The 10749-nt window shown below is 42.2% G+C and overlaps 1 protein-coding gene across 2 annotated transcripts in view; it reads right to left on the bottom strand.

The window, feature by feature from the left end:
* Positions 1 to 5351: 5351 nt before the first annotated feature.
* LOC131267669 (heme transporter FLVCR2) overlaps positions 5352 to 10749 on the bottom strand; it is a 29572-nt gene continuing 24174 nt past the window's right edge. For both annotated transcript variants that reach the window (XM_058270599.1, XM_058270598.1), the window contains exons 6-10: positions 8151 to 8292; positions 7757 to 7947; positions 7038 to 7162; positions 6706 to 6816; positions 5352 to 6602 (exon numbers count right to left, since the gene is read on the bottom strand). In XM_058270599.1, coding sequence (XP_058126582.1) covers positions 6329 to 6602; positions 6706 to 6816; positions 7038 to 7162; positions 7757 to 7947; positions 8151 to 8292 — 843 coding nt within the window. In that variant the 3' untranslated portion in view covers positions 5352 to 6328. The remainder of the gene's footprint in view (positions 6603 to 6705; positions 6817 to 7037; positions 7163 to 7756; positions 7948 to 8150; positions 8293 to 10749) is intronic.

Here is a 10749-nt window from a genome sequence, read left to right as displayed (position 1 = left end):
GTTTACGCCATTTTTTTTTTTTTAACTTTACTCTGTTTCAACAGCAAAACGTTTCTCGAACTTGTTAACGTTCAACGGTCGGAAAAGCTGGAACGTTTCAAAAACACTCATCCATTTTCCATTCCACCCTTGTTCTACCGGGGAAACTTTTGCTTAGCTTTAAAAACTTTGCCGTTAGCTGTTAGCTGGAATGGGTTTTGTTTCCTGGGCGTCATTCTTCGATGGACAAGTTCTGTAATGGGAATTTTAAAATAAAACGAACGAGAATCGTTTCCATTTTCCTTTCTGCCTAATTAGATTCGTTCTGGTCGGGAACGGATGGAATCGATCGAAGTGTGTTGCATTTTGCGCACGAGATTGCATTTATATTGAAAACGTTTAATGAAGTCAATTTAGTGCTGAAACTCCGAGGCTTTAACCCGCAGTTAGTTTCGTATCCGTATGCCGGTTCAAAGGTTGCAGTCATGTATCAAATGTAACAGATCTTCATAAATCATGGATAAGACTCTGCAGTCAGCTACACTACTGGTCGTTTGGATACACACACCCACAATGGATCCAAGGCGGAGTAAATTTACATCAAACAAATCATAGGGGGTCGTTCGAGGACCATACCGTACCGTGTAGGACCGAATGGCTACTCGTATCTTCTCGTGAGCAGCCCGAAACAATGACGTGACGGAAACCGGAAACGCGATCCTTCAGAGCTATTGTTTTGGTGTCATTCGGGGTAGGGTAAAACGTAAGATTCGGAGAGGTGCTTCAGCCATTATTCTGCTCCAGGCGTTGGAGTATGCTCCAGAAACCCTGACCCTGACAGGAGGCAGGCATCGAAGCGAACGTTTGGAATGTATAAAGGATATCTCCTTTTAGATACTGTGCCAGACTGGCGGAAGTACTCGCAAGATTGCGAGAAGTTCCATGTAGACCGTATACGGAACCCTCTTATGTCTTCTTAAGAACATGTCAAGTGTTTCTGTTGTTCTTTCGAATCAGCATAGCAAAAAGCTAGTTTAAGACAAGAATGTTTTCTTTCGCAAAGGTGTAAAGATTAAAACACAAAAAGACCAGACCCGTGATTTATTATTACGATGATGATGTTTTTATTGCAGCACACTCCGAGGTGTTTTCAATTTATTGTTTTATGTTACTGTTCAAGCCCGCAAACTTTCGCTCACCTTCTAAACAATGCATTCCTCTCGCAATGCGCAATCAAATGTACATCTGTTACGTGTTACCCAACTTTACTTCCGACCTCTCATTTTAAATCATGCCCTTTTGAAGCTTTTACATCGAATACATGATAATAGTTAGTTGTTTACTTTTGTTAATAGCCGTTTAGATCTGAAGACTAACGGGTTTGCTCTATCCTAGAGAGAACGAAGTACTATGTAGTAGTAGATACATTAGCTGTTTAGTAGAAATATATCATCGTAGTAAAATGAATGTTTCTAGCCACAAACAAAATCTTACCCACAAGCACAAGGACTTGTCCTTCATCCATCGAGTTGGAAACGTATCTCATTTATTACCAATGTATCTCTTTTAATACTGTCAGTCGACGCTTCGTCGCTGGTGGTGTCCGTTCGTTCGTTCATTTGTTGCATTTTTATTGTCTTCCTTTTCCTTCACTGTTCTAGTGGATATTGGTTCTAGTTTTCGTTATTCTCATGCTCCACGCATCATTTATTTTAGAATGTTTGGATGGTAGGGTGGGTTTGCTGTTATGTTTTATTTTTTTTTAATTCTTTACTCTAAGACAAGTTTTGTTATCCCTCTTGCTTGTACAAAACTAGTAACATCACGATTATATAATCTTTCATTCTTTTTTGGCACGTTTTTACTACATCAACAAATCACTCTAGAGTCGGATTGAGCTTCGGATGTTTTTGAACATGCTGTTTTAAAAGCGGGAAAGTGGTTTATAACCACCGTTTAGCGTCTCCCATGGCCCATTTTTCACAAAATCTACAAATAAATGTCTGTCGGGTGGGAGGTGGGAACAAAAACCAGGAACTTTTCCCAGCTTCAGCTTCACTCTGCATGAATGCTTGTCAGTGTTAAAAATATCATAATATGGTGCATCTAGACCGATCGCTACACCGTCCCATCAATTGCTCATTATTATATGTTTAAAGTTTAACTCCATAACTTTACTCTAGATTTTTGTAAGCATGTCAACAACGCACAGCTAAAACTGTCTAAATCCCCCTATATCTCGATTCGCAATCTAAATAAATGCCGATCATATCTAAACATCTGCTCTAGGGGAAATCTGTGGACTTTTGCACGCTTAGGTTTTTTATGTGTATTGTCATTAGGTTATGTTTTACGTTTTTTTGTTTGTATCTTTGATTCCGTTCCTTTGAACGAAATGCATGTAGATCTTTTTCGCTGGAACCAATGAGGGAAAGAAGCTGTATGGAACAAGCTATTCTAAATGCTAACACTTACATTGTTGTATCTTGTTGGTATCAAATTTGTTCTGTTTAGTCTTACTTTTCATATATATTTGTTTGCTTCTTTTCAGCTTTTCCTTCCCAAACACCCTTAATTTTGTTTTATCGCCTTCCCTCGGCTGTAAATATAACGTTGCAGTTATAGTTATTTTATTGTTTCGAATACGTTTCCGCTAGAAGCATTACTCTATAATAAACACACTCATACATGCATAATATGTGGATCGTGGGGGGGTTGAAAATACGCACTACACGTGCCGATCGCTAGGTCCCCTCATCCCATTCGGCCTGTAATAATTTTATTGTCCACAGTTCTACTGGTTATGTCTTATTTGGTTTTTTTTACTTCTTTTCTATTTCTGTTCGCTTAGACACATTATTTCTAAACGCCCCTCGATGGTGGGTCTACTTCTTACTACTGACGCTCCACTAGGATCATCAACATTTATCAACAGGTTGCAGTTAGTTATGTATTTATTTGTATATCACAGCTAATACTACATCATACGGTCGGTCTAAAGTGTCTTGGGGGCTGAGAAATGGTGTCGCTCTCGCTGTGGTTTGCCGTTAGACGATTAGGTTACCTACTCACCCTCACCGCCAGAGACTAAATCGTTTCTTGCATAGACAATTATCTAACAGAATGGATCTGTGTTGCATTATCATATGCAGCCATTTACAAGGTTAAAAACTCTACTCGCCGGTACTACCAGCTGGCTTCAAAACACCTACTTCATGACGATTTTGTTTCTATAAATTCATCCTTCCTTCAAACAGAATCGTAGGAAACATTCGTTTGAGCTTTGTTATTTGTTTTCTACTCGCCCCAGCTCTAGAACAAATTGTTCATTACGTTTTCTTCAATGCTCGGTTCATCTGGGTTTCTTTGGTTCATCGCCATAACAGTATTCCATTCATTAGTATAAAATTAAGGATGTTGTTACCATTTCAAATCCCCGTTCGATTCATTAAATCACAATCCATTTGGTATTTATGCCGGTTGTCTCGTTAGTCACGAAGCAAAACAAAAACAAGACTTGGTGGAACTAAAGACAGTTGGAATGGGGATGCGAGGTGCGCAAGAAAGTTCTCTCGAGCGAGGACGGATGACAACCTAGCGTGACGTTAATGGCGATGGAAATTAATTACAATCTCAATTTCTGAGCACTTGACACTTTTACCCGATCAACACAATTACTGCGCCCTCCGCTAGTCGGACGTTTTATCACTCTTTGGTGCAAATCGAGTCGCAAGATCAATAGTCGGGAGCTAGGAGAACCATTTTTCCTCCACGAGGCTCTATCTCTCAAGGATGGGTTTGTATCGTCTTGTTAATTAAAGCGCACTCCGGCGTCGTTGGGTCTCGGTCTTGAACTCGCCTCGGCTCGCTCCAGGAGTCGTTAGTACAATCGACGAACCTTGTCCACCCCGGAACGACAAATACTCTCGATTACATCGCAAGGATACCGATGAGAATTTCAACCTCACCGTGGCGAAGCGTGGAGATAGGTCACTAGGAAGAAATTCAATTTATGCCGCCCTCGGGTAGCTTCGTTGTTTTCGACGCACGATGGGGACCCCCAAAAACCGTAATGATGTTGAATCGAATCGTTTCGCCCGACAGCATTCGGAACCGCCTTCCCGGCCCGGCCGAGTGTCACCCAAAGTGTAACCCTATTTTACGGCTAGGAATCTGCCAGAAGGAAAATGAGTTTGCAGGGCGGGAAATTTATGAAGTTGATTCGATGCCGGTTCTGATGTTGTTCGAAGGAATGGTCTGAACAACGACGACGGTTGTCCGTTAAATGGTGACATATTTCTATCTTTCTGTTCCATTCTTCACGACTACAGATTCATTCTGTGTTTGACTTCAATCATGGACTTCTCGTCGTTGAAAACAATGTTCGACCAACAGGTTATTTTAATTGTTACATCAGTGCTTAGTGATGCCATAAGAAAATATGTCTTGAAGGAACAAATATAATTCTCAATTGAGGTGTACTGTGCTGGAGGAAACTTAATCCTGCGTGAGATAATAGAAAAGTCATTATCGCCAATATTATTTACAAGCTGTGTTCATGGTTTCCACATTATTTTCCTCATAAAACAAAAACTGACCCAAATGTTGTCAACAAGATAAACCTTAAAATTCTTGTTGCGTCACTCTAGAATCATGTCTTTTATCCCTTAGACGGCCTTAATTGGATGAAATCGATCTATTGCCTCATTAATATTGTAGGAGTTTTCTCCTGTCTCCTGCCCTGATCCTTTGGGTATGCCCTGTGACGAAGGTTGACAAATTGTGGGCTTCCCATCAGTTATTGTTTGTTGCTTTCCTCGAACTTAACGCCAATCTCTGCATTCATGGGGAACTGTTTTGTTTCTTACACAAACTCTTGCCATCCACAATGCGATGGGTTATGCTGTAGAATTTGAAAAGTATTCTAGTTCGGTTGTGGTAAGCAATATCAGCAATAACAAGTTGTAGAGCCGGGCACGTTGCATCACTATCGATAAAAAAACCCTTGTTTTTCTTTAATAGTAAAGAAAAGCGATGGTGTTTACAATCATGTTGTCCCATCGTGTTATGGTACTTGCAAAGCGTCACACCGGATAGGCGTCGTTTGCCGCAGCAGCTTTTACAATATAAGCAAACTGTCCGTGGCGAAGAGGCTAAATAAACAGATAGTCCTTTACCGAAGGACATTCTTCAGGAAGAAAGATCCTTTTCTAGCATGGCGGTTATGCCCGCTTCCTTGACTCCTATCTCAAATCATGCTACTTGAGCGACTAACCGACCGCAAAACCGAAACACACTTCCGGGGGACGAAAAAAAAAATTGTAGAAAATCCATTACGAACCCGAAACTGTGGGAGCTGTAAAAATTTAACGGCCAAATCATCCCCCGTCCATCGGGTGAGAGAACTTTCTTGCGGAACGGGAATGTTTCTGGGAGTTTTTGGACTTTTTTTTTGTAGTACCCCAGTCTTCAAAACGAGCAAAAACCGAGTGAAGAATCTAAAACGTCCGTTTTGGTCACTCCAACGATGGCCAACGCTTACCCGGAAAACCCGGCTGAGTTTCTAATTGACGCCACTGCTGTGCAGAGGTTGCCAGCTTTCAGTTTGCTGCTCTCTTTTTGTTACCAATTTTTCTTAATCTTTCGTCCCCAGAAACGAGCTTTTCTTATCGTTACTGGGGTTTTTTTTCTTTTCTTTTGTGTTGTTGTGACCCTTGCTGCGTACGGTGTGGGATTTCTGAAGGAAAGTTTTTCTCGGATTCACATCGCCACATGATTTTCAATGTTCCAGAGAGCGGAAAATGAGAACCATGAATGTGAAATTCCGTGAAATCATTTCATTTTGATGCTTTTCTCTTTTGTTTCGACAATGTTTCAAATCTCTCAGATAAAATCATCAACAAACGTGATCAGTTTTCCGCATAAGCAGTAGCACGAGTTTATAGCTGCTTATGATCCATCATTAGTAGCGTTTTTTGTTGTTTCGATAAAAGTGTTTTCTTTTTAAATTGGTTAACAAATCTAACAACTCGAATGGTAGCTTATAATCTAGAAAAAGAAGTCTACGTAATGGTGTAAAGAATAATCTTTTCCCGGTTTCAACTTTTCGACAAGTTTGATCATTAGAGAAGTAACTTTACGAGTCTGACGATCAAACCTATTGATTATGTAAAATCATTTTAACAATTAAATTCAATTAAAGCAAATCAACAAATAATAGTAAAACGATAATAAACTACTCCTAAAATACCAATTCCCGGTTGAGACGCTACTAGAGATAACAAAACAACTTCGGCTAGACGTTTGACTTAACTTTCGAGTGACCCGCCGTTCGTGGGACGCTTTCAGCTTACGGATTTTGCGGGTTCTGTGCCGCCTGGCGCCGCAGGTCCGACCGGATGACGGCGGTCACGACGGAACCGACGAGCAGCATCACAGCCATCGTCACGTTGGCCACGATGTCCCCGTTCGTGTTGAGCAGCTCCGAGTAGAGCATGGTGAAGGTGATGCCGAACACTTGAGCGGCCGCATTGAGCAGCCCGGTCGATGTACCTTCCGGCTCCGGGTATGTCAGCTCGGCCGCAAACTCGAACCCAACGGGAAGGTAGCCGGTCATGAAGAAGCTACCGGAGAACGAGCAGAAGAGATATATTTCGTTAAGCAACAGGTTGCTTGGTCGGTCAGAGAGGGTATTAACAGGGGGTTTAAACCTCGCCTAGAGCTTACCCCAACAGGGCGGAGGTGACGTACACCACCGCAATGTGACCGACGGATAAGGTGAAGGTGTAGATCCACATGCCTATCATGGTGAATATGTACACGGCTAGCGTAGTTTCTCTGAAAGAATGGAAGCAAGGTTTGAAGTAATGCATGTAAATCTTCGAGAAAGGTGTATCAGTACATTCAGGTATTTATCTATTTTTGGCTTACAACGATTGGAGGTAAAAATAGATGAGATTATTTTTTACAACATCAAATATTAAAGTCTTATAATCTTTCCTTCCAGCCGGGAAAGCTCCTATGGTCTAGGAAAATCCCCACGACACGCTAGTACTTACTTGAAACGATGCGTCTTGTCCAGCACGACGCCGCAGGCGACCGAACCGAGCATTCCGGCAAACACGATGCAAACACCAATCCGGCCTGCATCTACCTCGTGTCCCGGGTAGTGCGTAAGGACGATCTGTTCGAGGATGGAACGGAGGATAAACAGAAATGATTGCAATGATGTAGCATGGAACTTTTCAACCTCATCCCTCGCCTGGTTGTTTTTGTAAGCGGGGAGAACAATCCCCTTTTTCCAAGTGACATCTGTCACTGGAGCACGTACGGGATTAAATCGTGTCCACCCTCGACCCTTTCATTCGTTAGGAAGAGTTAACCTTCTATGTTTCTTTTTTTCCCTGTATCATTACCATGACGTTTCGTTTAGCAAGTGAGATCAGAGGGAGAGAGAGAGAGTGCGATTCACAGGGAACAAAAAGAAACTAATGAGAAAATAACTTAATTAATGATGTCGAAAGTTCATTTTATCCTCAAGCTTATGATGGATCATGCGGCACGTATCGGGAAGCCAGTTTGGGTGCCGAAAATCCCAGCTTGCGACGACAACTAGGATCACGAATTAACGAAGGTTCCCCAATACGCCTGCAGGGTAGGCAACCGGAGCGACAATCCCTTTTGCTACGCCGTTGGCGACATTTGTTGCCGGATGGAACGTTCGGTTGTGGTTTGGCGTGAGAGGTGAGTTGGGTTGGGTGGTGGTAGTGAGTCATACCTGATTCAGCAACGTCGAGATGGCGTAGAACACGCCAACGTTCATGCCGTACGAGATGAGCAGCAGCACGTAGTTCCGGTTAAGCATGAGCCGCTTGATCGAGTGCAGGAACGGTGACGATTGCAGCGGGTTGGGCGTTTTCGTGGCTTCCTGGGCGGCCGACGGTGGAGTCGGTGGGGCCGCCTTAAAGACTGGTAATTAGAGTGAGAAAAATGAAGAAGATTTTTAATTAACTGGAAGTGCAGTCCCGGAAGCGGAACCGAGTGCAGCCTGCCAGCTGACGTCGGTGGTCATATTTTGGGTTTCGTTGAATCGCCCGAGACTTTCGGTGGTTTGTTTGTGCGGAAATAAATGCCCGAAATGACCCCCCGCTGGCCGTGTGACGACTACTTACAGAACAACACCAGAACGACGAGCACGGTCGTGAAGCCGGCCACGATGTAGAACATCAGCCGAAGATCGTTCCCGATGAGACTGATGTCGTCATGGTTTTCCACCAGCATCGGCGGCACCAGAAAGCCGACCGCTATGCCAAGCTAGCCAAAAAAAAAAAAAGAGAAAAGAGGGGAAAATAGGGAAACTTTCAGAAAAGGAAATAAACGACGAGGGGCTTTACCCGAAAAAGGGCAGCGAGCTTTCCCGAGTGGGAGGTTCAGGCCTCGGAATGTCGCTGTAGCGGGAACGGTTTAAATTAAATCGAATAAATTTCCTCCCAAACCTCCTTTTCCGTTCCTTGGTTTCACTTTGTTCGTTTGGATTGGGACTTTACGTCCCATTTTCTCGGCAAATGGAAAAATAGGAGGGAACTATCATACCCAGGACTAAAGCGAATCCTTTTTTTTCTTTCCTAGCGTTAAACGCCCATCGGTTGTTCGGTTTAATCTGTACGAAAATAAACCCTACACCGTATCGTTTCCCGCCGTGCTTTGCATATTTGCGTGTGGCTTTGTGCTTTTCTCCGTCGAGAGTGATTATTTCCTTTTCAAAGCAGGCTACTGAAAACAGACGCCTACTGTAGCCGGAAAAACATGCATCCTTGCAGCTCATTTGAAAGTGTACGCGTTTGTGCGTGATTGTGTGTGTGTGTGTATGATGTAGATGAGACCGTGTCAGCCCTTCTTCTGGTGCTATGTAAAATGAGATTGATTTACAGCAGCACGAAGGGAAACAAACCATCGGAAAAAAGCTCACGGAAGGGCCGGCAAACCAGGGAAAACCTCCATAGTGGGGGAAGGGCAAAGGGTCAGGCTTCCGTAAGTTGATAAATTATTTCGCTTCCCGTGGTTCCGCTAAAAACCACCCTCGTAAGCGCTTTTCCACCGGTTCGGGGAAGGGAAAGTAACGATCGTTTACGCTGCCGCTTTTTCCAGACTTGATGGCAGACAGGAGGAGAGGGAAAGAGTTCCCCTCCGGAAGGACGGAAGGCGTTTAATTAAACATATTTTAAATTATTCATACACTGCGCGAATTTGTTGAACGAATGGGAGCGCGGTAGGCGATACAACAGCGCCAGCCATGTTTGATGAATGTGGTGCGCGACAGTACGTGACACTCGGAATGATGGACAACCATCGTTTACAGCTGGTGTTCTTTTGGGAAATTGGTGAGTGAACGTTTGTGTGTGTGTGCTCCATGCTGATTACATATATAATTATCCTCAATGAAAAATTGTTCACACCCGCAACAGTTATTGAATCTTTTTTTTCACATGTCCACAGTTGGTTTTCGTACAAATTTGTTTTCCATTTTGCATTTAGCCATATTTAAAATCAGTAAAATTTATGTAGCTTGGAGTTAATTACTAGTTTGATGCTATGGATTTAGTTTTTCACAGTTTTAACTACAGTTAGTTTAAATCAACAGTTGTTTTTTATTTTGTAATCGTCTGAAATTTAATTTCATGAGAAAAGGTGCGAAATGTTTATTTTTTAATTTTCTTATAGTTCTTTCTTTTGAAACTTTTCTTTTACAACATACAAATCTGAATTGCGATCAATACGCAATGGCAACGCATGGGCCTTTGTTTTGTGATATCAATTTATTATATTTTATTGCCTTTATACATGGAGAGAAAATTACCACATTTACTTGATTAAGTACCCTGGATATTAACATTCATGCATAGGTAGAATTCCCCGCAAAAAGAGAAAAACGGGGTAAGGATGGAAAGTCACACGTTTATTTGAATGCGGCTTTCCATAAATCTCTCGCCAAGCCGACATGCCATGGTATTCGCGTACCGATTTGTGTTGCTTTTAAAATATGAAAAGTTTTCTCTGTAGCAGACGCTACTTTCCAGACCTTTTTTTTAAAGTTATGTCAAACTTGTTTAAAGTCACGAATGTTTATCAAACACACTGGTCCAATATTGTACTTTTAAAATCGAGTAACACTGTATGAAGAGCAACTTTTCGTGTACGGAGAGAAAAAATGTCACATCAGCCCAACGATCAAGGAAGTATACCAGGGTAGTTGAAGAGTTGACAACCAATAAATCAATTCGATTTACAAAACCGCAGACAGACGAATCGATTTCAACGTCAGTGGAGCTCGTGCTGCGTTAAAAGTGGAAACTTGTTGGTCAAAAGTTGTCCCACCCACTCGCACCACTGTGCGAACGAAAGAATTACGGTAAAATTGAAATGCGATTTTCATCCTTAAATTCCTTCTGACCAAAATGTATCGATCATATTTATGATCGGGGCGGGATAAAAAAAAATGACAAAAATATGTCACAAAAAAGCGAATGCGTGAGTCCGATAAAACTTGCCTTGATGGGAGGGAAAATTTTGGGCTCGCAATCGTTTGTCATTCGCATTTGCAGCAGCGAAGAAAAAGGAGGAAAACGATCGATACTTTCCATTTCCTCTCACTTACCGGTTGCGGTAGTTTTCGATAGCCTTTTCTCCTCCTTTCTTGGAACAGCGAGTCTGGATGAAAGTGCGTTGATCAGGACTTTTTTTGTGTTAGCGTTCAATTGTTTTGTTCTTTTT

This window comes from Anopheles coustani, chromosome 2 (genome assembly GCF_943734705.1).
Source record: "Anopheles coustani chromosome 2, idAnoCousDA_361_x.2, whole genome shotgun sequence".
NCBI lineage: Eukaryota > Metazoa > Arthropoda > Insecta > Diptera > Culicidae > Anopheles > Anopheles coustani.
This window is presented reverse-complemented; position numbering and strand designations above follow the sequence as displayed.